Source organism: Salvia splendens, chromosome 20, assembly GCF_004379255.2.
Source record: "Salvia splendens isolate huo1 chromosome 20, SspV2, whole genome shotgun sequence".
NCBI lineage: Eukaryota > Viridiplantae > Streptophyta > Magnoliopsida > Lamiales > Lamiaceae > Salvia > Salvia splendens.
Window position 1 is genome coordinate 24,621,523 of NC_056051.1, and position 27,744 is coordinate 24,649,266.

At 37.6% G+C, this 27,744-nt stretch overlaps 3 protein-coding genes across 3 annotated transcripts; 1 reads left to right on the forward strand and 2 right to left on the reverse strand.

Annotated features, from left to right (window-relative positions):
- The first annotated feature begins 1,906 nt into the window (after positions 1-1,906).
- On the forward strand, positions 1,907-5,435 carry LOC121782564 (loricrin-like). Its single transcript, XM_042180449.1, has 2 exons — positions 1,907-2,061; positions 2,939-5,435. The coding sequence occupies exon 2, from the start codon at positions 3,234-3,236 to the stop codon at positions 5,106-5,108; it is 1,875 nt and encodes a 624-aa protein (XP_042036383.1). The 5' UTR covers positions 1,907-2,061; positions 2,939-3,233; the 3' UTR covers positions 5,109-5,435.
- Positions 5,436-8,513: 3,078 nt separating this feature from the next.
- On the reverse strand, positions 8,514-12,866 carry LOC121782565 (WD repeat-containing protein 91 homolog). The gene is made up of 16 exons (XM_042180450.1): positions 12,362-12,866; positions 12,169-12,291; positions 11,596-11,737; positions 11,436-11,481; positions 11,277-11,352; positions 10,985-11,043; positions 10,802-10,896; positions 10,299-10,401; positions 10,087-10,181; positions 9,927-9,989; positions 9,707-9,782; positions 9,497-9,605; positions 9,278-9,390; positions 9,123-9,181; positions 8,898-9,006; positions 8,514-8,780 (listed from the first exon to the last, which is right to left on the reverse strand). Exons 1-16 carry the CDS (start codon positions 12,762-12,764, stop codon positions 8,643-8,645), a joined length of 1,809 nt encoding a protein of 602 aa, XP_042036384.1. The 5' UTR covers positions 12,765-12,866; the 3' UTR covers positions 8,514-8,642.
- A 4,713-nt stretch (positions 12,867-17,579) lies between these two features.
- LOC121782567 (S-type anion channel SLAH3-like) lies at positions 17,580-20,161 on the reverse strand. The gene is made up of 4 exons (XM_042180451.1): positions 19,816-20,161; positions 19,372-19,731; positions 18,515-19,285; positions 17,580-18,111 (listed from the first exon to the last, which is right to left on the reverse strand). The coding sequence occupies exons 1-4, from the start codon at positions 19,942-19,944 to the stop codon at positions 17,758-17,760; spliced, it is 1,614 nt and encodes a 537-aa protein (XP_042036385.1). The 5' UTR covers positions 19,945-20,161; the 3' UTR covers positions 17,580-17,757.
- Between the last annotated feature and the right edge of the window lie 7,583 nt (positions 20,162-27,744).

Sequence of the window (27,744 nt, forward strand, 5' to 3'; positions counted from 1 at the left end):
TCACATCAATTATAAAATTATATTTTTTCTCACCACTTAATACACAAAATAACATCTCTTAAAATCTTTTGTCATCTCTCAAGTGTGACATCTACTATGGAACGGAGGGAGTACTTTTTTAGCATACCATGAGATCAGTGTATATTGTCGACATATAATATTTTTGTACCATACCGAATATGCATACAGTATGAAACAAGATTTTGATATAATATTACTCCGACGTCGTACTGAAATCCAGTATATCATAAAATTTGATAATTTAACAAAATGATATTTACTCATATCGACAATCTTTTAATAAAGTATTTGTTGTGAGTCGTATGACCATTTCGATAAATTATACTCTCTCCATCCCATTAAACTAAGGATATTTTCCTTTAGAGATGTCTCATAAAATTATCCCCATCTATTTTTGGTAACTTCATTTTCCCTAATAAGGCGGGTCTCATTCTCTACTAACAATATTATAATTACTTTTACCCGCAGGGGCGTAGCGCGGTTGGCAACGGAGGGGCAGATCTTGCTGCAATATTATAATTACTTTTTCTCTCTATATATCTCTTAATTTATTAATTGTGCATTAACTCTTGTGCCCTTCCAAATATTCATATTTTTATGGGGCGGAGGGAGTATTATACCACCTCTATATTTTTTCAATGCTAATTAAAATGATTACACTGGCACATTTTTATTCAATTAGGTGCATATATACCATTTGACTTATATTTGAACAAACAAAATCCTTTCGTCCTTAAAATATGATTGAACCATTATGATCAATTTTGATTTAACAACGCAGGGTGGCAAGTAGTGATTATATGATTAAATTATCATAATTTTAAATACCTTAAATGCTCATAATTAACAAAATATTCAAGACACTTATATTACTCCTATTCTAGTGTTTAGTAACTCTTTTGAATATGTTTTAGTTTAGAATTAAATTTGAGTAAAGACCAAAATTGGTCCTGGACATATGCTCATTTTATCATTTTGGTCCTAAACATTATCTTTTGAATTTTTTGGTCCTGGACATTTCAAATCGGATCACAATTGGTCCTCCGTTAACAATTCCGTTAATATTTAACGGTCAACGATTTTAATCACAATTTTGACCAACTTAAACAATTTTTAATTATTTAATCATCAAAAATATTTTTTAAAATAAAATCATAAATAATTTGATTATTTAAAAATTGTTTAAGTTGTAATAAATAATTTATGATTTTTTGATGATAAACACAATTTTTACCAACTTAAACAATTTTTAATTATTTAATCATCAAAATTATTATTTTTAAATAAAATCATAAATAATTTAATTATTTAAAATTTGTTTAAGTTGTAATAAATAATTTATGATTTTTTTATGATAAACACAATTTTGACCAACTTAAATAATTTTTAATTATTTAATCATCAAAATTATTTTTTTAAATAAAATCATAAATAATTTTGTTATTTAAAAATTGTTTAAGTTGGAATAAATAATTTAATAATTTAAAAATTATTTAATTATTTCTAATAAATAATTTATGATTTTATTTAAAAAATAATTTTGATGATTAAATAATTAAAAATTGTTTAAGTTGGTCAAAATTGTGATTAAAATCGTTGACCGTTAAATATTAACGGAATTGTTGACGGGGGACCAATTGTGATCCGATTTGAAATGTCCAGGACCAAAAAATTCAAAAGATAATGTTTAGGACCAAAATGATAAAATGAGCATATGTTCAGGACCAATTTTGTCATTTACTCATTAAATTTTTTACATATTTCTGACTTCATGAGTGATGACATCATCGTTTTTCCCGGTGGAACATTGGATTTAACGTGAGGATGCCCGCGGAGGATCGAAGATGCCCCACCTAACGTGCGCTTATCTCTTAACATGCGCATCCTGTTCCACTATTAATTTCCAGCTCCTTCACTACTAATTTGCTTCTATCGTTTTTGTCTCTTCTCAATTGCTCTCAGATTTCGCTGCCATCTCCATAAACCCTACTCTCCTGCACCCCTGCAAATCGCCGCTCCAATTCTGTCCAATTTTCTTCGGTAATTCCTCATTTCTGCTGTGAATTTTATGCTTCATTATACCGTTGTTTGAATTTGATTTCGATTTTCTGTTACTCGGTTAGTGATTGAGAGTTGGTGTCGTTGTTTAGAGGAGAGATTGCGTATTCCGGAATTATTGAATGATAGGGGAGAAAGACCTTCTGAAACTGATTATTTAATATCTGCTCCTTTTTTCCTATATAGATTGGAAAGCAAATGCCTCTTATATGAAAGAGGTGGTTTTGTTGAATTATGGATGTTTTTCTGCGTATGTATATGTATAATCATGATTTTGCCCCTTTTAATCTCTCTAGTTGAAACAGGAGATCCTCTGTATGAAAAAAAGAGAATTTCCCTTCCATAGCAGGAAACATAATTGAAAGTAATGAAGTTAGATCCCTCCCCCTCATTCTGTTTAAGCTGTAGGTTGTAGAGTTAATTTGTTCTCTTATAAAGACTTGCAGAAATCTACATGTGCATGTTTTCACAACCAATGCTTATTCCAGCCTCTTTTGTGTTGCCTTGAACATACTTACATGTACCAATAGTTGTATTGAGTCGCATAGATGGCCGTCTTTCAGTGATACAAATATAAGTAGATACCATTTCTTATGAGATATAGTAAACTAGTCGTAATGTTTTTTTACACGTAATCCTCTGATATAGAAAATTACACGTAATCCACAAGCTAGGAAAACACTCCTCTAGGTATATTAATTGATCAATTATGCATTTCATTTTATTTTAACAATCGTATGTTTTCCGGAAAGCCCTCTGTTCGTGGTTATATAGGATTAGTTCATTTCTCAAGCTTTCCTAGTTTATATCTCTAGAAACTGTGAAGTGATAACGAATTTGCCTTGTTTGTTTGAAACAGGATGTCAGTTCTAAGTTTCTTTCAGTCGCAGATGTGAATGCATCTAATATTTTGTCGCAACTTTTGAAGTGCTCAATCAGCTTCCTTAGCTCCTAAAATGGATCGCAAGGACACATCTGGCTTTGTTAGTGGGGGCTGCTTCATCAGAAGCTTTGTCGCAATTTCTAGCCATTAGAGTCTTTCATGCCCTTTTCTACCGTGTACCTCAGATATCCAAAATTCTATTCTTATCATTCATTTCTTGTTCATATAAATTTTCTTTTACTTGGGTTGGATAAAATTACAATTTTATTGCATGGATGGAACCCTTGGCAATAATATCACTTTCGCCTCTGCATCAAACGATCAGGGCAAAGTTGTGGACAGCGTTATATGTGACCTGGGCTTTCATTCACCTGGGGCATTAGGATCTTTTGTTTCCAAGGGAAGCAAGAGAAAATATAGTTCCAGCAATCAGCCTATTAAATTCAAAGATGGATCTTCATTGGTTCTTGAGTTGGGACTTCCATCCAGTTCCTGCACTACGATATGCTCGGGAAAGGAGGCAGAAGAGGAGTCTTCTCTGGATCTTGGTTTAAGTATGAACCTGAATGTGGGAGCTAACATGATATCGGATCTAAAGAAGGTCTCTGGTGGGAAGTTAAATGCAGTGAAGATGCGGAGTCCCGTTATTGATCTGCAATTAAGTCTGTCCACTGAAACTGCTGAATCTGATGTAACCTCCGTGACCCAAGAATTCATCCCTTGTCAGAATTACTATGAGTCGCTAGTTTTAGCCCCGACAGTTGAACAGCCAAGAGATGAAGGATCAACATCTGCTCGATGGAAAAACAATCCTTTTGTTCCTCCCGTGAAATGTCAGCAAGAGATTACTATTCCTTATGACCAAGGCCATGGCTGTAACAACCCTACTACTGTGGACCTGAATATCTCTCCGTCTCCAATGACCCCCCCAAGTTCTATTGGAACCATTTCTACTCCAGTAAAACAACGGAAAACTAGTGTAAAAACATGCCTGTTTGAAGATTGTGCCAGGGGAGCCAGAGGTGCTTCTGGTCTGTGTATTGCCCACGGAGGTGGCCGGAGGTGCCAGAAAGCTGGCTGCCAGAAGGGAGCTGAAGGTAAGACTGTTTTCTGCAAGGCACATGGTGGTGGTCGGCGTTGCCAGCATCTTGGGTGTACTAAAAGTGCAGAAGGTCGTACTGACCATTGCATACGCCATGGTGGTGGTAGGCGGTGCAGTCATGACGATTGCACTCGGGCATCAAGAGGCAGGTCTGGTCTGTGCATCCGTCATGGAGGTGGGAAAAGATGCAAAATAGAAAATTGCGCTAAAAGTGCCGAGGGCATTGCTGGCCTCTGCATATCTCATGGGGGTGGGCGGCGCTGTCAATACGCCGAATGTACAAAGGGTGCTCAGGGAAGCACAGTGTTCTGCAAAGCTCATGGCGGTGGCAGAAGGTGCACGTATTTGGGATGCACGAAAGGGGCTGAAGGGAGCACTCCGTTTTGTAAAGGCCATGGTGGTGGGAAACGATGCACATCAGAAGGATGCAGCAAGAGTGTTCACGGGGGTACTCTATTTTGCGTTAACCATGGCGGGGGTAAGAGGTGTGCAGTGCCTGAATGTACCAAAAGTGCGAGGGGACGCACAAATCATTGCGTCAGGCATGGTGGTGGTAAAAGGTGCAAGTTTGAAGGATGCCCGAAGAGTGCACAGGGAAGTACAGATTTTTGCAAGGCACACGGTGGAGGAAAAAGATGCTCTTGGGGACACCTGGGCTCAGGTCTCGGCAGTCACGGCGCTGTTCCATGTGATAAGTTTGCAAGGGGAAAGTCTGGCCTCTGTGTTGCCCATAGTGCACAAGTGCAAGAAGAAAAAACCCATGGTGACTTTGCATTGGGTTCGGCAACGCAGGGTTTTAGTACATCTACACAGATGAATGGCGTTTTTGCACCTGGAGCTGGAATTTCCTATCATGGAAGCACTGGAGCACCGTCAATAGGTTTTGGGCACGTCCAGGCATCTCTGCCATTTGCAGTTGGAAATATTTGCTGGGATCAGATGTCTCTTCCGGAAGGCAGGGTCCATGGAGGTGGCCTGATGGCAATGCTTGGTGGACGCACAATCGCTGCAACGGCGGATAGGATTAAAGAAAGCAGTGGCTGATTAGGGAATCTGGGAATCATCTGCATCTGATTTGGCTGGTAGGTATGGATTATATTAAAGTATGTGCAAGTATATCATGTTTGAATTTAGGCGGTAATGGGTATGATTATGATTATGATTATGATTATGGTGGTTAAAGATTATCACTAGTGTATATACTGAGGTCAAGCGTCGTCCTAGTTAGATAGCTTTGGTTTTACGTTTTAGTTAGACTGCCAGTAGATATATATTCAAGTTATGAACATATTTGGTGTAACTATTTTTGTCTTCATGTTTTGATATTGGGTCCTAGTTTAAATGGATGTCATTCTGCGTTTATCTTTTTTATTCTTGCTTCTCCCTTTTCCCAGCTAGTTTTGTAACAATTATAAAACCATCATTTTGTGACGCAAAATTCTTCTCGTGGTATTCTGTTGAATAAAAATAGGAACGCTCAAAAATTCTTCAACTTGTCAGAGAGGTGTGGTGGAAGGGCCTGGCCGGGCCGGAGTAAACCGAGTAATGTGTAATTTCGGTTAATCTTATTTACAAAATGAATAACATGATAGATTTTGTATAAATATTATTTTTAAAATTAATTAAATCTCAAGTATGTTATTTTAAGAGAAAATAGCCATAAAAATCATGAACAAAATGCACCGTTTATAAAATAAAAATTTACATTTTACAATCATTTTTAAAATCGTCATTTATTAGGGTATTTTTTTTCTTCAAAACGATGATGTTTTCTTATTTTAAAAATGGTGCATTTTGTTCACTTTCTGGGGGTTAAACATAGGACATCCGGCGAGCCACATTTATTAAAAATGGGCTGGAAAATTATTTTAAGGGATATTGACACATTGTCCAAGTTCATAGTATTTTCCATCACTTTTAAAGTTAGTGAAAAATACTGGATTCTTAAGAAAGTTTATGATTTTTATGACTATTCCTTTAACGAGAAAAATATGACAAACAAAACTTCATATATGTATTTAAACCTAGTTCAAAGAAAAATTATAAAATATTCGTTGATTTACAAACATAATTACTTTAAAAAATATAAATTCCAGCATATTGTGTAAATGGATTTTCTATGCCTAACGAAATGTTTAAATGTTCATGTTCATGCAAAAATTCAGAGGTTCACGCGGTTGCACAAATTGAGTGATTTTGTGCACAATAATACATGTAAGTTCATAAGTCAAAATGAAAGGTTCATTCAAAACCAATGTTTCATGTGATCACGCGAACCAAGCTAGTAGTATTTTGCATGATGCTAAAAATTCATACAAAACTCAGAGTCACATGATTGCATAAAACAAACAAAAAGGTTTCATTTGAAATCAAAGTTCATGCAATATCTGGAAATTGAACAATTTATTGTTGTAATACAACGTTCAAACAATCACAATCAAATGATTTTGTGCTTTAACCTTAATTGTTCTGGTAATATAAATTGCTAGGGGCTTCTTGCTAAAAATTTATACCAGCTAAATAAATCCATCCATGATGGTGGTGAAGAAGAGCCGAATTCAGCTTGAAATGATCATCCCTCTCAAGCATGCCGACAGATGCAAACAACTGTCTCAAGAATGCCAACATATGTTTGAAATTAACATCCCTCTTCAACGCGACAACAACAAAAGCAGTGGGCCAGTGACAACAATTGTCATGAGGAAGTGACAACAGTTGTCATGAGGAAGCTTTCAATTTACGAGCTCAAAGGTGTGAGGAATGCCGAGATGAGTACATAGATTTCACTTTTCATTTTAATATGTCATAGATATCTATAACTAATCTTTCACAGATTAACAAATTAATATTTTAATATTTTGTTACTAGTTTTTTTTTTGACATTTTTCCACCTATATATATTTATTCAAATGTATACAACACATTTTTATAGGTCTTATTTCAATTTTATAGAATTTTCTAGGTTTGTTTTATATATCTAACTTTTTCTCTATAAAATTCTAGATATTGTTACTATAAAATCTAATATTTCAACTCTAAATATCTCAATATGTTTACTATATCAAGTTTGTTTGTTTATTTCAACAAAGTCACTAAATATAATAATTTGTTTTATAGTTAAATTTTTGGATATTGACCATTAAGTAATTAATTTATCAATATATCAATTCGTTTTTATATAAAATAATTGTACTCCTAATTATGAATTATAAATAATCGTACTCCATCTATCTCATTCTACTTGCAACATTTCTTTTTGGTTTGTAAATTAAGGACGGAGTAATTGGTGTAAGTAAATAGTATTGTCAATATCTCAATGACACTTTGTCAATTATACCTCCATGACACTTTGTCAATATCTTAAATTAAATTAAATAATATAATATAAGATTTATTAATTACTCCCTCCGTCTCGGCTAAGATGACACAATCCTTAGCCGGCACGGGATTTTAGGAGTTATTGGTTAATGTGTTTAATTGAAGAGAGAAAAGGTGAGTGGAAGTATTAAAATAGAGAGATAAAGAAAGATGAATATTTTAATAGGGGTGGAAAAAAGTGGTTGGATGTATTAATTGGAAAAAGAAAGTTTCTAAAAAAAGAAATATGACATCTTAGTTGGGACAAATTAAAAAGAAAAATGTGTCATCTTAAGTGGGACGGAGGGAGTAATACAACTGAATACGCAATCTATTATTCATTGAATAATAAATTATAAAATTTAGAAAATTTAAATAAAATTGATCTATATAATAAAATTGGGTTTTGTGGTGGAATAAAGTGACGGCTCATTCTTAGTAAATAATATTCCCTCCGTCCCACATAATTTGGGACACTTTGATCGGGCACGGGTTTTAAGAAATGTAATGAAAAATGAGTTGAAAAAAGTTAGTGGAATGTGGGTGCTACTTTTATATATTAGTTTTATAATTAAATGTGAGTAGGAATGAGTTAGTGGAATGTGGGGTCCACTACCAAAAATGGTAAAAATGAAATGAGTCAAATTATGTGGGATGCCCCAAAATAGAAAACTGAGTCAAATTATGTGGGACGGAGGGAGTAGTAGATATTTTTCCAATTATATTGAATAATATAATACTAATATGGGCCAGCCCACTATTTAATAACTAAATCAAATATTAATAAGATTAGATTAGGTTAATTTATAACTTCTTCTTCTCCCTGTAAGTTTTTTTTTCGCTGTATTTTAATTTCTCTTCTTCTATTTTGATAAATATGAATAGATTTGGACGTGAATGCAATAACTCAAGCTATGAAAAGTGTTTTTGATATACTTTTAGTGCAAACCTAAAAATAGGTATTTTTTCTTCAAAAACCTATAATATGATTGGTTTTGCAGTATTGTTGGAGGTATTATTCTACTGCATTTTAGGTTTTGCAGTACTGTTGGAGATGGTCTTATCTACTACTGTGCAAATAAAACTATGTAGTCACATTATGGATTGTTACACAAATTTTCTTATCAATATTCATAAAAATAATAATACAATAAATTAATATTATTAATATGTCTATACTGTGTATTGCCAAGTATCAAACAAAAAAAAAGAAATAAAGTACTATGATGATATTGATGAGACCCTGACAGCGTGATCAGATGACCCAGTCAAGAAGATGGGCAAGTGTGGATGCCAATCTACTGTTGTGATCGATCCCTTATGAGCAAGACTTCTCATGCCACTCATTCGACCACGAACCTGCCCACAATGAATAACATGTTGCATATGCATCAGCAAAACCAGTAGCTAATGTCAAGTGGCAGAGCACCAAACAAAGTTAGGAGAGTGGAGACTGGAGAGGTATATGCTGCTTACCTGGTATATCGGTGCTCTTTCTGAACTACATGTCACCAGAAGTCTCCTCCCCTCGGAATCTAACGCCATTTGATGTCTCCACTGGGAAGAATTTTCAAGATTGCAAAACCTATATCATAGTAATGATTTGAAAATCAGAACCAAGAACAGAGATTAAGGTTTTCTAGTTGTGTGATGCTAAATCAATAGACAGAATACAAATGATAGCACTTAACAGCTTTATACCTGCTGCAATTTCTTGACCATAGTACTTTGCCTTGATTGTGCAAACTCCACTCAAATATCTGTGTGCAGAAATTTTCAGGTTAGATTCCTCATACATAGTATTGTAATACAATTTCTGTTCATTTTAGCTGCAAAGTCAAAATCGAGGGACTTGCATTTCCATCAGTTCCCAAGCTAAAGATACTGGTCTCGTCGGGCCCAAAAAGAATTGAACTAATTCCGCAATCATGTGCAGGCCATCCAGTAACTTGTTGGTAAGAAGACATATCTTCTCTCAGTTAAGGTGGGCATTCTCTTACATGTATAAACTTGGTATAATAATATACGTAAGACTAAGAAATAGATATTCATTAGAAAATCTGAAGTAAGGATACCAAACATATGAATCAAGCCATCTGTGGCAGCAGCTGCTAAAAGCTTTCCATTGTGATTGAAGCTCAATGAGGTTATTGCAGGTGGATCTTTTCCTAGAGGAAGGACTGTCTTCAAGAAAAGTTGAAAGAAGTGAGGATTTAAGATTCTTTGTTTACGAGCATTACTGTCTCTTGATTCACATGCACCCTTCATGAGAAACAATCACATACCATAGCCTTCCATGTCCTCATGTTCCATACAGTCAATGAGGCAAACCCCAAGCTATCAGAAGAACCAGAACCTTGCCTGCAAAGGATATTGGATGCTACAATTTACGATTTTTTTGGTTCTTTCTATGTTATAATGGTAGAGACAAAAACTATCATCTCCCAGAAAGAGAATTGCATGTTTGCGTGGCAAAAGAGAATGGTATGGCAAGTTCAAAAGTACCTCCCTGATGCTGCCGCAGAAACAAAAATAGGCTCCACGGGACTGCATTTCAGGTCCAAAATGCTGAAGTATGATAATGATCAGGACCGGTGACTAGCAAAAGAAACAAAGATAATTGACATGGGTTATAGATGTATATACAAAGGGCAGAGAAGTGCACCTCGGATATGCTTCTGAAGTGTTTAGGTCACAAACAACCCGCTTAGCATCTACATTCCATGCTTTTATGCCTCCATCAGAAGTGCCTATGAGTAGCTTTAGTGAAATAGACATTACAATCAAATCAGATGCCCAGTCTTCATTACTTGGTAAATATTTCACAAGACTACACCAAAAGAAACTTCTATCTAAATATAACATTGAGCAACATACCAAACGATCAGATTTGCAATCCCACTCAAGAGACATGATCTCAGCTCCACAGTAGATGGTTGCGTTTCTTGATGTTGGTGCTGACGAATCATAGGTCCATATCCTTTAGCAAAGTAACATGAAAAAGGATAGGCCAACAAGTGAGTTAACAGATTCAAGGCCTAAATATAAAGCTTCCTTAACCACATCAACATGAAAAAGGATAGGCCAGCAAGTATGTCAAGAGACTCAAGGCATAAATCGAAAGCTTAAAATATACTCCGTATTTGAATAGGTCAAATGATCACCGAGACCATTGCAAATAATCTCAGGGAAATTTTAATAAATCTATTAAATTAAATTGTATTTTACTACCATATTCCTTCCTCTTGTTTGAGAACAAAGCCCTCTACCAGTGGCAGTTCTCTGCACTTTTTTTTATACACCTGAATTATTCATATAATTGGTTTCATAGGAGATCTGTATACCTTCCTTTAGGAGTGCAGTAAGTTGACAAAACATACCTGACTGTGCCATCCACAGAAGCACTTGCAATATTATCGCCAGAAGCAGAAAAACGGCTACAATTGATTGGACTTGTGTGGCCAAGGAATGTATCCTACAGAACATGTATATGAGGACCATCAATTTGAAGATACAGAAATCTATCAATAAAACTATTAGTAATTTCTGTCAAAAGAATTAACCTCAAACACTGTTTTCACTTCAGGAAAATCTTCTTCATTATGCAAATCAGAACTACTGCCTGCGATGGAAAAATACATTTTTGATCAGCATCCAGGTTAAGATCTATGATGGCACACCGTGTAAAGTTCTATAGCCCATTCCAAATAGTTGTTAGATAAATTTATGGTTTGTTTATAACATGCATATAGTATTGTGTATATGCTATATCTCCTCCCACATGACCAAAGAAGTAGAAAAACCATAAAGTTTGCTTTGTCTGTTACGTAAGAAACCCAGACAACAGCCACTGACCTGCAACAGAGTTTTCTTTGAAACCTTGGCCAACATCATTACTTCTATTGTCATCAGCATGGTCATTAAAACTAGACTGAGAAACAATAATTCCACAATATAAGTATTCTATACGTTAAGAAAATGGCCTCTTTCTGTGGTTTGTGATCAAGGACTCACATGAGTTTCATAAGTCATACTAGGTGCAACGCTAGCTGCTTCAGAGCTGAAATAAATAAAACAAAACAAATTAGAAACTTTCACTCTGTAGTACATATACAGTATGTTCTCCTTTTACCCAACATATACAGAATTTTGGGGCAATAGTAATTAAGCTAACCTCCTAAAAAGACATATTTGGGCCTCAGTTTCTTCCAACAGAGTTTGAGCTTGAGATAACTTGAGAGAAAGTTGCTTTATCTCTTGTTTGAGACGGTTCACAGTATCTCTTTCAGAACCGATCTTTAATAAGGCAGGGGTACGTGGATAAGCTAAGAAAAACTCATATATTATCTTCTGGAAAGTCATTAGTTGCAGACATTAACAATTCAAATAATTTGCTTCGCAAACAAATGACAAAAGGCAACAAAGAAAAACACATAACAAATAACTTGAATGTATATACACATCTTTTACTTGAACCCTTATATTGCAATAACTGGAAAATTTATTGTGTACATTACAACCTATAGACAATTATTTACATTAAACCAACTTAAATCATATGCAAAGTTGCAAACTTGTGCTTGGTGCTTACATATCTCCACATATTTCATTGTTAACTCTAGCAAACTGAAAATCATCTCAATTTCTCAAGTTAGAAAAGTCAGTTCAACAAAGCATTTTCACATTGAAAAGCTGCATTACTTAAAGTCATGAGCTACAAGCTGCATTCAATCTTCATTAAGGATATGAGTACCATTGAGCATCTCGCTCAAGAAATTCCTAACAGAAAGGTGCAACGTGCGGAACCACTCGTCGGAGAAGTAAACGCGAAACTGCGGTTCCAAATGCGGATTCTGGAAATACGGAACAGCTGCAACGATCAAAACGAGCAAGATCAGAGCCATAACAAGGCAGGAAATTCATCAAAAGGCCGTACTCACCGAACCAGGAAGTCCAGCTTTCATCTCCCCGCATCAATTCATTCCCAAAATCTCTGAAAAGCTCCAACACTGCGTCTTTCCTTCCACATTTCAAGGCATAAACGACGTAATAGCGCAGAATCGACTGGTGCAATTTCGAAATAACATCGATCAGATTGGGATCAGAATATGAAAAGCAGTTTCTGAAAAAGCTCAGCAGCTCGATCAACTTCGCAGCCTCGAACTTGGGGATGTAGACGGAGAAAATTAGGTCTAAAATCTTGTCGACTTGAAATCCTTTGCCGATATCAGTCGCTAGCTCTTTCTCGAAGGATTGCAGAGTGTTGGTGAATCCTCTAAACACGAGAAATTCTCTCACTAATTCCTCCGCGAATTTCATTTTCTCCATTCCTTCATTCTTCATTCTCGATTGCAGAAATATGCAAAATTTGATTGGGTTTTTCAACTGTAAAGAATCTTGGTTGGTACCAATTTTTTAGACCCTTTTGCCCTTTTTAGGAAATATCGAACTGAATTATAGATTTTTTTATTTTTAGCGGATTTTGTGACAATTTTCTTACTTCTTTAATGGAAAGATGGATTTGGCAGAAATTATATGCGCTAAGGTCATCCACAACGCTGTCTCTATACCGTCTCTTAAACCGTCTCTTAACTACTATTTGAGCACTATTTGAGGGCCCCACTGTCCTTTTTTCCTCCATCTCTTAACTAAGAGACGGAACCTGCAACGCTCCGTCTCTATACCGTCTCTTAATTACTATTCATTCAATTTAATTTATAATTTTTTTTAAAACCCAATTCAATTTAAACAAACACACTTTATTAAAATTAAAACAATATTACAACTTAAACAAATAGGTATCTCCCCAAATCGGGTTATCGCAAAAGTAGTCACGTACTAACCGTGCGGCGGCTTCCTCCCGGTTCCGATTGATGTACTTCCGGGAGCGTCGTGGGGGTGGTGCGGCTTCCTCCGCCTCTCGTCGTCGATCTTCTTCGAGTGATTGTTCCATTAATTGGCGCATTTGCTCAAAAGGATCCATTTGTTTGAGTTGATTGAAGATGGAAATTGGAGTGATAGAGAGGATTTGAGAGGAATAGATGTGTGTTTGTGTTTGAAATGAGTATGGAATAGAATTATTTATAGAGTAAAATTAAAAATTTAAAAAATGAAAATAAATATTTAACGGTAATATTACCGTTTGAAAAAAAAAAATTTTTATTAAAAATCGATTTTTTTAAAAAAATGGATTATTGCGTCATCAGTGACGACGCCCACTCGCGGGCCAGCGAGTGGGCGTCACGCACGCATGGGGACGTGCCACGTGTCCCTGGCGCGTGGCGAGACATCTCGTCTCGTGTCTCGCCGAGACGAGCTACGCGACGAGACGGGCGCGAGCTGGAGACGAGATGGGCGCTGCAATGCGTCTCGCGGGGGTCTCGTCTCTCCGAGACGAGACGCGAGCCCGGCGCGAGACGCGTTGTGGATGGTCTAAGAGCATCCCCACGATGAGCAGCGGGTCGTCCGTCCGTGTATGTCAGCGGCGCGTCGCCGCTGACGCGGCGCTGCTCTTAGCTAAGAGCACGGACGAGCAGCTGACGTGGCGGCTCCTAATTGGCCAACGGCATTTCCGTTGTAAATTCATTTTTTTTAAATTGAAAGTAATACCAAAAATTTTTAAAAAATATTTTCAGATTCCAAAAAATATGGCCGTTTTTTACGGTTTTTTGATATATATTTTTATTTTTTTATTCCCAAAATCATTTATAAATACACACATTCATCATCCATTATTCACATCAAATCATCTTACATTCATCTCTCGTTAATATTTTTTCATACGACTTATCTACATCTTCCTCTCTCACTCAAACTCTCTCAAATGGATTTCACCCATCTCATTGCGCGATACCCGAGCACACATTGAGCTACAAGAAGACCTAATCAAAACATTTGGGTGAAATTCAGCCATGAGTAGTGGGTTTTTTTAATTTTATGAATTTAATTATGTAATTTTTAATTTTTAGGATTTTAATTATGTACTTTTTAATTTTTAGGATTTTAATTATGTAATTTTTAATTTTTTTGTAATTTGTAATAGTATTCCGGATATTTTTAATGCATTTTAATTTTATGGAAATGTTTTTATTTAAATTGAATAACAGAATGGTGGGACCCTTGAGCTTGTCCTTGCGGAAGAGCACGGATGTGGGTGTTGTGCTCTTGCCTAAGAGCAGAGAGTAAAAGTGGGTTCGGGCCCACATTCGTGCTCGTTGGCAAGAGCACGGATGAGGATGCTCTAAACAACACTTATCCATTAGATTATTAACGAAGTACGCTTTTATCTGAGAAATTAAATTTTGTGATCGTTGTAATTTCTTTTTAAGGGGAGGATAGTAGTATAAAATTAGTTATAAGTAATACTAAAACAGATTTTTGGGGAAAATTAGGATTGTAATGAACAAGGATGTCTGATGCAACATAGAAGCAAAAGAAATGAGATTATTTTTTTTTCTTTCTTTTCTATTTTATATTATCATGACAAAATAAGTTATACAGAAATCTATCTGTCCCAATATTGGTTCACACAGTTTCACTTCAATGTGTGTGTTTCCATTATTTTTTTTCTTCTTCTTTACCAGCTCATGAAGTTTTAGGCAGAATAATGTATCCCAACCAATTACTTTTATGTTGGTTGGGAATTGGCATTGGTGGTTTGGCATAACTATAGCTGCTAAATTATTTAATTAAGTGTATAACTCAAGCTGTCTTTCCATTCAATAAAATTATGAATTATGATTTTGAAGGGGGACGGACATATTCTTAATTTTTACTTTCATGATCAGCGACCTTCAGAAACTAACTTGAATTTATATAATCTTTTTGGTCTGGGAAATAATCATCGAAATGACGAAATGGCTCCTATCATTTAATTTACTTCTAATTCGATTTGTGAAATTCAATCATAAGAATATTATATCCATCTGTCATTTAATTTGAACTCGTGTAATAGAGTTGATACTGGTAACATTTATTACTGATATATTGATGTCTGTCTACTTTCCAATAAATTTATGGCCCCTTGGGCCATTATTTGAGAAATTGGATAAATTGGGCTCATTAAGCCCAAATATATTTATAACCCAGAACTAAGATGTACTATTTGATACGCGACATGTATAAAATAATCAAGTACTACTCCCTCCATCCGCAAAGACAAAGAATGTGCACTTTAGTTCGACACGAGTTTTAATGTAAATTGGTATAGCAAGAGAAAAGTAGAGAGAAAAAGTAACTAAAGTATTGTTAGTGGAGAATGTGTCTCACCTCGTTAGAGAGAAAATACTTTCCAAAATTAGAAAGTGCATATTCTTGTGGGACATAATGTGTTTTATTATTGGCAAATTTCTGAAAATTATAAATTTTAGTTAAATTCTGATGAGTCCCATAATTTTTTAAACTAATCATAAAATTTGCAAATGTTAACAAAAAAAATTCAATTTATAATCACAAAATAGTCTGATTCCATATTTGTAACATGTTATTGATTTTGCTCGCACGTGTTTTAAATTGAAGACATAATTAAGTTATTTGCTAAGTGTGTTTGAGAAAATTATAAAATTTAGAAGCGGTGTTATCTTCATTCTCTAAATCTGGTCACGAAATGGGTAGAAAGAAGAGCAGCCTCATTGATGAAATAGGGAATTATAGGAGTAGAATTTTTAGTCACAAAATTAATAGTTTGGTCAAGTAGCTAGCATTGCATAACATTTTATTTTTGTACCTAGGGATGCTATTAACATAACCTTCCAATGAAATTCAAAACCTAAAGTAGAAAAATTCTAGCAATAGTATAGCATTGCAGACTATTAACATCTAATTAAATTCACATAGTTAAAGCTTTGTTAATTACCTTGTGAAATTCTATAATCTAGATGCATCTTCAAAATTGACTCGCATATACTATAAATTTATGTTGTGTTACAAATTATGTGATACATATAATATCAGCGCACTTAATAATTTTTTTTAAAATGATTATATAGAAATCGATTTGTAGTTATTTTTTAAATGAATCTATTTACCGTATATATTATTTGAATAACAAAATTTAGGATAAAAATCGGATCGAAAATTGTATCTCCGTCATCAAATTCATCACCAACTAAATGGTTATAAAATCAAATATGCAAACAAACATATATCACTCACACAGTGCTTGTGGCTGTGTGTTTTTCAAGTATTAATAAAATAATGTCCCCACCCACACGAGAATAGTTATGTAAACATTTGCAGAAAAATTGCATTTATTTAGGCTAATGCTCTTAATTAAGAAAACAATGACAAAATGCTTCAAATCAAATAGAACCTCTAGCTAGATTGTTTCATCCTCAATTGATACCATCTTGATTCTTGCCATATGTTATACGTAGTCGTCATATTAGTGTTTATTGAACCCTCCACCCACAATTTAAAGAGTCCTTTTGCCATTTTGGTTTGTCCACGATTTATAAAACCATTAAACTTCATAATCCACCAACTTTTTACACTCACACTCAAATATAAAACTAATATTTTAAATGAGTCTCACATTTCACTTACTTTTTCCTTTTACTTTTCTTTACAAAGTCAAACAATTTCATAAAACTCGTGCCGAGTCAAAAGGATTCTTTAAATGGTGGACGGAGGGAGTATCTGTACGAGTTCATTTGTTGAAAAGGAAATTTAAGTTGACGAACAAACAAATCTTAGTTGAACTATATCTCTCCTATGATTAATAGGTCATCTATTTGAGTTATTTCGTACTCACTCCGTTCCATAGTAATAGAGTCATTTTTTCATTTTGGTATGTTCCATAGTAATAGAGTCATTTCCCTTTTTAGTAAAAGTCAACACATTTTTCCACAACTACTTTACTCTCTCTTACTTTTTTCTCTTCATCTATCTACCTTTTTTCATTTTCCATTTTATTCTTCATTCACTTAACTCACCTAATACAGTTTTTCTTAATCTCTGTGCTGAAAAGAAACGTTTCTATTACTATGAAACGGAGGGAGTATGTGTGAAAAGGGGTGAAAAAAATATCGAAACATTGTAATACCAAACTTATCAAATAAAAAATTCAGTGCAAATAGTTTGAGACAAACGTAATAATTCCTAATGAACAAAGCCGAATTGAACATACTCATTATTCATCGTACAATTTATACACATGAATAACATAAGTTGCAATGGAATAAACAAGGAATCAAAAGATGATGGTATTGGCTTTGCCACGATGCAACCAAATCAAGATCACCGGAATCTAAACTCTCCCAATCACAGAGATTTCCTCACTTGACAAAGACAGTTTCCCCACACAAATCAAGATCACCGGAATCTAAACTCTCCCAATCTAATCTCTCGCATCAGAATCGATATACTTAAGGTATTGCTCGATGTTGCTATCGGAGCTTCCCGATCTCTTGTGGTACCACCGCCTCCTCGGCCGCCTCTTGCTAATCGCGATCGCCATGTCGTTGGGGAACAGGTCCCCGTGCACCACCGCGTGGAGGACCGTGTTCACGAGCAACGCGGCCACCGCCACTGTAGCCACGAGGCAGAGCGTCACTGCCAAGATCTGCGTCGCCCTGCACGTCACCGCGCTCGAGTACTTGACCGTCGCGATTGCCGCCCCCGTCATTGGAAACGTGTACGCCCACCACGCCAACGAGAATTTGAACCCTCGGAAAAAGTTCACTCGAACAGCCTATATAGTAACAAAGTTAGTGAGATGCCGATCCTACTTTTTTAAGTGACTTGGCAAATAAATTATTTAGTAACTTAAACTGGAAAATTTATTTGGCATTTTAATTGCTATTTAAAATAAAATAATTAAAAATCTGAGTTAAATGACAAAATGGTAGTACAAGTATACATAGAAGTAAAACAAATTAGTAACCAAATTAAAGTATAGTAAACAAATTAAAATTTAGTAATTTATTTGATACAAGTTCCATAACTTAGTAATTTATTTGATACAAGTTCCATAACTTAGTGATTATTTATAAAATTAATCCTGATTATCAGTTAGTAGAATATGAAATTTATTTAAAAATAAAATGAATATATTTTCTAAACCAGAAATATGACACATTTAATAAGGGATTCACCAGCGAAACATAGAGGAACAAGGCGATGAAGTAGGCAATGCGCGAACAGGAGTCGAACGAGCCCTGAATCTTAGCCCAAGCCATGGAGGCGACGCTCGGGGCCGCCACGAAGAGGAAGAAAACCGGGTGGAGCTCCTTCGGGAGCGTCTCGTTTGTCGGGAGCCGCTGATAGAGAGTCACAAACAGCACAATGTAATGAGCCATCCCAACTGCAAAGAAGAATATAGACCCTTCCTTCAGTCCCATCGTCGCTCCGAGCAAAGCCCCGACGAAATTCCCGACGACGGAGAGATGGTTGGTAGGGTTGGCCACCTTGGACAGCCGCCGCTGGCCGCCGGACATCCATTGGCCGTAGATCTTGAGCTCGAGGCACAAGATCGGAGCCATGAGAATGTACCAAAGATACGGGGGAAGCGTCTCAGCAACTGAGGGCGGAACACCGAGGGCTAAGAAGAGGAGGGCGATCCACGGGGCGAAGAAGAAGTTGACCCGGACCGGGTGGAAGTACTCGCGGCGGACGGCCTCAAAGTAGAAGATCATTTTTAGAGAGTAAACGACGGCGACGGTGAGGATGAGAGCTGCGGTGATGAGCCATAGTATTAGGTTAATGTGTGGCGAGACGTCGAGGAAGGCGGTGGCGGTGGAGGACGAGAGGCTCTTCCACATTATGGCTTGGCTGCCGACGCCGAGGGAGATACCGAAGGAGGAGATCGGGAACCGGAGGAGGAATGGCCATTGCTTGTCCTCTGGTAGAATGATTTCCTCTGAGGCCTGCAGTAGTTTGATCAGTCTAATATAAATTTGAAAATTAAATATTATTAAATCACGAAGTTTCAATTTTTTTTTCTGAGACATACGCGTAGAGTATCCAACTCCGGGCCCTCCAAAGCGTCGAAATATCGGTGGACGGGTAGATTTTCGAATTCCTGCGGCCGAGGTTGTTCTTCTTGTGTGGGTACGCCTCGTAGATTCGAGAGCTGTCTATCGAGTTTTCCCGACCATGTCTTGAAAGTGTCAAATCTTCTGTCGTAATCCGGATTTCGTTTCGGCATTGGTTGGGAATGGAATCTAGGCCCTTTCGCCTCAGCATTTTCCTCAACTTTACCATTACCACTTGTGAAGAAGACGCGCTTTGTGTTTTGGAGATGAGCTTCAACCGGAGAAGGCGGCATACTGATGGAGATTGCGTCCTTTACCATGCTTGCTGCTCCGATCCCCTGAGATTAAAAAGAATTTCCCTTATAAACATATGGAATAGTATGTCTATCGACACATTCGAATGTGAAGGATGTTTTTCTTACGAAAACTGAGGTGATCGGAGGATGAAGAGTGGATGATTTCGCTTCATCGAAACCGTCCACTTCGTTTGCAGAGATGGCTTTGATCAAAGGTGGTAATGCAATATCATGGCAATCTTCTTTGGCAGCCATTAATGAGACCTTGATCTTCAAATTATAATATCAACAAAGCAAATGCTTAAATTATCTCTTTGGTAGAGACAAAGAAGAAGAGCAATGGTGTAGTGAAGGCGTCATGAAAATGAGGAAATATTTATAGAAAAGAAATAAGCAATGTCGTTGGAAGCCATTGTCACTGATTGTTCACATACAGCTAGCTCTAAAAAGAGAAAAGAGAGAAATTTTAGTGATAAAGTACTCCCTCTGTTTCCTCGTAATTGATGCGAAACTTTTTAGCTCGATTTTGAAAAAGGGATGTTGAGTGTGTTAATAAATAGAAAAAAAAAAAGTAAAAGAGAGTATGAAAGTAAAAAAGTAGAGAAAATAAAGTAGAAAATGAATAAAGTAAAGAGAATAAAATAAGAAAGAGAAAAATGTTACTCCCTCCGTCCCGTGAGTGTATAGTAAAGTCAACAATTGCGGCTGTAGGTTAAGGAATGAGTGTATAGTAGAAAATGTTTCTTTTCGGCACGGAGATTAAGGAATGAGTGTATAGTAAAGTCAACAATTGCGGCTGTAGGTTATAATTTTTACTAAAAATGGAAAGAGTGCAAATAACTTGGGACGCACAGAAAGGAAATAAGTGCAAGTAACACGGGACGGAGGGAGTACTATATGTGAAAATGACTCAACTATGAGAAAATTTCTTGAAATGGAAAAAATAACTCAATTATAAAGAAAGTAGTAATAATTAGTTAGGTGAAGTTGGCATCTCACAACAAAATTGAAACACATATACCAAGTTCAATCAAATTGTTGGATAAATTTCAGGAATTTGGTGAAGAGTTGATTAATAATATTCAAAAGTGAATTAAATGAATAATGATATGTACGGCGTGATAAGGTTACATGTTTTTTTTTTCTTCTTGTGATAAGGTTACATGTTTATCAGTCTGCGCCGAACCATTTGATTATGCGCTAAACATCATAATGATGAATTAAATGTGAACAATCAAAACCAAACAAATGGTGCAATTACAAAATTAATATTGTAAAAAGTGGTTTATGTATGTATGAAACGATCGGTGCAAATATACACACTAGGTTTATTATAATTTACACCAAATTATATTCTATGTATATTCTTGGATATTTTTTCCTTCGATAACGACAAAAATGGAATATTTTTCACGTAGAAAGGACCATCACGAAATATATAAACGGCGATCATTTAATTGGCAAACCCATGAAAGCAACACTTGAAGAAATTCACGTATTCTATTTTTTTTATTATTTTTTTGTTCTGGTGATTTTTATTCATATATTTCAGTGTCTAAATCAAGAGTTTCTTTTTTAGTGTGGTTAGTTTTTAATGGATGTGTATTTACGTTCTCAATATATATACAATTCTTTTATATACTGTATTAAGTTTTTAATAAATATTCTAACAAAATTTATCTACTATATTTCAGAGTGGTGATAAAAAAAATAATTAAAGTCTAATGCATAAGTAAGTAGAGATCAGACCCCAATCATTAGATCACAAATAGAAGGATGAGATTAGAAACAAGTAGGTTATTTTTAGATATTAATTAGGTCATTTTAAGATTGATTTAATTCATACGAAGGGTATGAAATTCTGTGAATCAAAACGATCTAAAATTGACATTTCATGTTATAAACTAAATTGATAACCTCCCGTGTTCAGTCATTTGATTATGCATTTGGATTTGATTATTTTTTCCACCCTACCCTTTCAATAAATATGCATAGAGATGCGTTAAAATAAAATAACTAGTTTAATAGAGTAGATAACTCATCTATACTAAAGCTATATAATGAAAAAAAAACCAAAAAATATGTAATTTTATCGTGGACCAAGATGGGTGAAAGAGCCCACACGCGCGCACACGCGCGCGCCGCCGCCGCCCGCCCGCCCGAGCCCGAGCCCGTGCCCGTGCCCGTGCACGTGCACGTGCTCGTGCCCCTCTCCTCCATCCAGTTCGCCGGAGCTCTGTTGATTGCGGTGCTGCATCAATAGAGACGTAGCCGTTTTACCTTTGGGGACGACACGCCAAACCGAAGAGCACTACCGGGGCGTATCTCGTCTTGCGGGAAGAGGCCTCCTCGACTCGGCTAATCACACTGGTTTAGTAGTTTCGATTATACGTTGTATTTTTAAGTTCAGTTCTTCCTTTCCTTTCTTTTGGGTTGTATTACGCCCGGTAGTTATCTTTGTAATCCCAGAAACCAACAATCGCAAGACGAGATAACTTGCCTTTGAAGGAATTTGGACTTCTAAACTGAACTAAAACTTTCGAAATATTAAACACCTTTGCTGGAGATGTCTACCGACTCCAACACCGCCGCTGCCACCACCGCCGCCGCCATTCCCTCCACCATGGCGACCACTGGACCGGTCAACACTTCATCGATTCCCTCGATGATGCCAACTCCTGGCTTCCCAGCCGCTTCATCCACCGTCCCTTGGGTTTGGGACAACCCCTTCGGGGCGTCCACTGGTTCCACCTTTGGTGGTTCGGTTGGTTCCACTTTTAGTGGTTCCTTCGGATCCTTTAATGGATCGAGTGTTGGTGCCTTCGGGCTCAATACTAGTGTTGGATCTTTCGGGATCAACACGAATGCTGGGGCCTTCGGGTCTCATGCGGGTGCTAGTCCCTTCGGGGCTGGTACGACCATGGCGGGCTCTATGCCCAACATGAATGGTGGGGGCTCTATGCCCAACCAAGTTGTTGGCTCCTTCGGGGGCAACGGAATTGGTTCCTTCCAAGGACCAACTGCGGCACCTTTGGCACCAAGAATGATGCCACCTGCCGAGAAGCCACCAAAGTTTGGAGGATCTGACTTCAAGCGGTGGTACCAGAAGATGTTGTTCTACTTGACAACATTGGGCGTCGCCAACTTCCTCACGGAGAACGAGCCGCCCGCGCCAAGCGACCAAGAGACTAGGCTCGAAGTCATGGCGGACTATGAAGCTTGGAGAAAAGGGGATTATCTATGTAAAAACTTTATTTTAAGTGCATTAGATGATAGCCTCTATAATGTATACTCCAATGTAACCACATCTAAACAAATGTGGGAAAGCCTAGAGAAGAAATATAGCATAGACAATGCTGCAGGGACTGAACAGGTTGTAGCATCCAAGTTTATGGACTACAAGATGGTCGACTCTCGACCCATCATGGAGCAAGTCCAAGAGCTCCAAATGATCATCCACTCCTTAGTGGCTGAAGGGATGACCTTGCCCGATAAGTTCCTAAGGTGCACGATCATTGACAAGCTCCCTCCAAGTTGGAAGGACTTCAAGAGTTATCTCAAGCACAAGCGAAAGCAGATGACCCTTGAAGACTTGATCGTGAAGTTGCGCATTGAGGCCGACGTGCGCAAAAGTGATCAAAAGGCTAAGGGCTTCACCCCAAATGAAGCCAAAGCCAACCTGTTGGAGCGGGGCGGTCCCTCCAACAAACGCCCTCGCCCAAACCGTCCAAACGACAAAGGGAAGGGAAAGCAGCCTTCAAAGAAGTTTGAAGGCGACTGCTACAAATGTGGCAAACCGGGCCACTTTGCCAAAGACTGCCGCAGCAAGAAGAAGAAGCCGGCAGCCCACGTCGTTGAGAAGGAGTTCAAGGACTGGGATGAGAACGACCTCATTGCAGTGGTCACTGAAGAGGTTAACCTTGTTGATAACAAGGGAGGCTGGTACATCGACACCGGCGCTACTGCTCATGTTTGCTCCGACAGGAGCAAGTTTGCCTCCTACACTGCTGTTGAAGGGAGGAAGATCAACATGGGGAATCAAGCATCGTCAGAAGTCCTCGGCGTTGGCAACGTGATTCTCATGATGACGTCTGGCCTAACTATCACTTTGAAGGATGTGCTGCATGTCCCGGACATCCGCAAGAACCTAGTGTCAGGATCAATACTAGTTAATAAAGGGTTTAAACTTGTATTTGAGTCCGATAGGTTTGTCTTGTATAAGTTTGGAAAATCCATCGGAAAAGGTTATGTAACCGATGGGCTTTTCAAGCTTAGTGTAGCAACTCGAAGTGTTGCGAAGCCATTGGCCAATAAGAATAAAGCATCTACTTCCTCTTATTTGATTGAGTCTTCAAATTTGTGGCATTGTAGATTGGGACATGTAAATTCAAAAGCCATTAAAAGATTAGTAAATTTAGATTTACTAAAGGCTAATGAATTGGATATCCAAGATAAATGTGAAATTTGTCTTGAAGCAAAAATGACTAAGTTGCCGTTTCACTCGGTTGAACGAAGCACAAAACCCCTTGAATTAATTCACACGGATGTATGTGATTTAAAGATGTTGCAAACTAGAGGTGGTAAAAAGTACTTTATCACTTTCATAGATGATTGCACAAGATATTGCTACATTTATCTTTTAAGAAGCAAAGATGAAGCAATAGAGGCGTTCAAAAATTATAAGAACGAAGTTGAGAATCAACTTGGTTGTAAAATCAAAATGATTCGAAGCGATAGAGGAGGCGAATATGTAGCCCCGTTTGAGGAGTTATGCAACGCAAGTGGTATAATTCATCAAACAACTGCTCCATATTCACCACAATCCAATGGTGTTGCAGAACGCAAGAATCGAACTCTAAAAGAGATGATGAATGCACTGCTACTCAGTTCAGGATTACCACATAACATGTGGGGGGAAGCTGTTTTGACAGCAAACTATATCTTGAATAAAATCCCTCTCAAAGGAAAAGATGTTACTCCTTATGAGTTGTGGAAGGGAAGGAAGTCATCCTACAAATACCTCAAAGTGTGGGGGTGTTTGGCAAAGGTGATGGTTCCTCCGCCCAAAGAAGTTACAATCGGACCTAAGACGGTTGATTGCATCTTCATTGGATATGCACTTAACAGTAGTGCATATCGATTTGTTGTTCACAAGTCTGAAATATCGACTATCACAGTAGGAACAACAATTGAGTCGAGGAATGCTGTATTTCTCGAAAATACCTTTCCTTGCAAAGATAAGGAAAAAGTATCAACCAATTCTGAGACAAGAATTGAAGAAGCCACTAGTTCTAAACAAGTGGAAGAAGAAGCCACTAGTTCTAAATCAACAGATGCGGAACCTGAATCGCGCAAGCGTGCAAGGCCCGATCCAAAAGATACAGTACTAAGACGTGGTAATAGAGTCAGAACACCAAAAACTTTTGGTCCTGACTACATTGCTTTCATGTTGGATGAAGAACCAACATCGATAAAAGTAGCCTTTGCTGGCCCAGACGGGCTGCATTGGAGAGAAGCTGTTCAAAGCGAAATTGATTCAATTTTGCTAAACCACACATGGGTGTTGGTTGATTTGCCCGAAGGTGCTAAACCTTTAGGATGCAAATGGGTTCCTAAAAGAAAGTTTAAGGCCGATGGAACAGTTGATAAGTATAAAGCCCGATTAGTAGTAAAGGGTTTTAAACAAAAAGAAGGACATGACTTCTTCGATACCTATTCACCTGTAACAAGGATTACATCTATCCGGGTGCTTCTCGCTATTGCTGCATTGCACAATCTCGAGATTCATCAAATGGATGTAAAGACCGCGTTTCTGAATGGTGAACTAGAAGACGAAATCTACATGGAACAACCCGAAGGGTTTGTAGTACCTGGACAAGAGAAAAAGGTATGCAAGCTCGTGAAATCCCTATATGGATTGAAACAAGCGCCATTGCAATGGCACTTGAAGTTTGATAATGTGATGTTATCAAATGGGTTTAAAATCAACGAGTACGACAAATGTGTCTACATCAAGAGCACTAATAACGGTCATGTTATAGTGTGTCTCTACGTTGATGATATGTTAATCTTGGGTAGCAACACTCAAGTAATTAACGATACAAAGGCCATGTTAAAGAGAAACTTTGACATGAAAGACATGGGTCTAGCCGATGTAATTCTTGGAATGAAGATTTTAAGAATGAATGATGGAATCATCTTAACACAATCACATTATGTTGAGAAGATATTGAATAAATTCAAAGCCTATGATGGCGCGCCGGTTAAGACTCCAATTGAACTCGACGTTCACTTGAGCAAAAACAAAGGCGAGCCCGTTGCACAAGAAGAGTATGCACGGGTCATCGGGTGCATTATGTACTTGACTAATTGCACTCGACCTGACATTGCTTGTGTCGTGAACAAGTTAAGTCGTTACACGAGCAATCCAAGCAAAGAGCATTGGAGAGCTCTTGTGAGGGTTTTGAGATATTTAAAACACACTCAAAATCTTGGGCTACACTTCTCGAGATACCCCCCGGTGCTTGAAGGGTACTGTGATGCCAATTGGATATCCGATAATAGAGACTCACTTTCAACAAGTGGATATGTCTTTACTATTGGGGGTGGTGCTGTATCGTGGAAATCCACAAAACAGACCTGTATAGCCCGATCAACAATGGAATCGGAGTTCATTGCCTTGGATAAGGCTGGTGAGGAAGCCGAGTGGCTTAAGAACTTCCTTGAAGACATTCCATGTTGGTCTAAGCCAGTGCCACCAGTGCTGATTCACTGCGATAGCCAAGCGGCTATTGGAAGGGCAAACAATGGTTTCTATAACGGTAAGTCTCGACATATACGTCGACGACATAACACCGTGAGACATTTGATCACAACAGGGGTGATTACAATTGACTATGTGAAGTCAATAGATAATCTAGCGGATCCGCTAACCAAAGGGTTAAACCGTGATCAAATGAATAAGTTGCTAGAGGGAATGGGTTTGAAATCCACAAACTAAAGAATTGTCATAGTGGTAACCCAACCATGATGACTGGAGATCCCAAGAACTTGGTTCAAAGGGACAACTAAGCTATGAGAGTTCATGGAAAAACACTCAAACTATATCTATTCCCTAGAGAGCAATAGAGTGTTGGAGAACTTGCCTCGTGGTAAAGGCTAAGTCTATGACTTTTAATGGTTCTTAAGGATCTCAAAGAGATGGAATTCTCAAAGAGACCAAGTATGGCAAGGTACTTGACTAAGAATCACCTACGTAAGTGCGAAGTGTGGTCGCTTCATAAAAAACGCACTTATGAATCCAAAGTGGTGTCCAAGACCGCAATGGACACAAAACGTGAGAACGGATGAGGTTGAGGTGTTTAAGTGTTAACACCATTGTCTCGGTGCACGCCGTGGGGGATTAGTTCAAAGCATCGCGCTACTAAGCCGCCTGTGTATCCGATGGTGTCGACTATGGAGGGTTCAAAGTCAACAACTACCTATCCTTATGCTTATATACCTCGCGAGGGTTGAGCTTGTGTCTGCATGCATATGCATTCGGCTATTTCCACTCATGTGGGGGATTGTAAAAAATCATGGATTAAATATGCCCGGTCAATGGATTTTGACCAAATAATAAATGTGACGAGACATTTAATTTTGTGAAATTAAATGACATAGCGTCGATCTACATTTTACGTAGGTAAATGTAGTATATTCACTTTCTCAAATCCGATTTCCGGTGAGTGAGAAATAGTGGATTAAAGTTGGGCATAATTAGCTTTTAATTAAAGCTTGGAGATGGAGCTTAGGGAATAATTAACTAGTGTTAATTATCCCACATTGGAGGATTAACACATCTTTAATGTGTATAAATTAAGTGACTTTATGTTACTTAATAATTATAGTGGACCAAGATGGGTGAAAGAGCCCACACGCGCGCACACGCGCGCGCCGCCGCCGCCCGCCCGCCCGAGCCCGAGCCCGTGCCCGTGCCCGTGCACGTGCTCGTGCTCGTGCTCGTGCTCGTGGTCGCGGGCGCGGGCCGCGGGCCTCGGGCCTCGGGCCTCGGGC

Coding starts and splice junctions, on each gene's coding strand:
- LOC121782564 (XM_042180449.1), top strand. CDS start 3,234: ATGGATGGAACCCTTGGCAATAATATCACTTTCGCCTCTGCATCAAAC.
- LOC121782565 (XM_042180450.1), bottom strand. CDS start 12,764: ATGAAGAATGAAGGAATGGAGAAAATGAAATTCGCGGAGGAATTAGTG. Junction 10,182..10,298: donor ATTGCAAATCTGATCGTTTG/GTATGTTGCTCA, acceptor ATTTCACTAAAG/CTACTCATAGGCACTTCTGA. Junction 9,990..10,086: donor ACTTCAGAAGCATATCCGAG/GTGCACTTCTCT, acceptor ATCATACTTCAG/CATTTTGGACCTGAAATGCA.
- LOC121782567 (XM_042180451.1), bottom strand. CDS start 19,944: ATGGCTGCCAAAGAAGATTGCCATGATATTGCATTACCACCTTTGATC. Junction 19,286..19,371: donor CGGAGTTGGATACTCTACGC/GTATGTCTCAGA, acceptor AAACTACTGCAG/GCCTCAGAGGAAATCATTCT. Junction 18,112..18,514: donor TGTTCCTCTATGTTTCGCTG/GTGAATCCCTTA, acceptor GTTACTATATAG/GCTGTTCGAGTGAACTTTTT.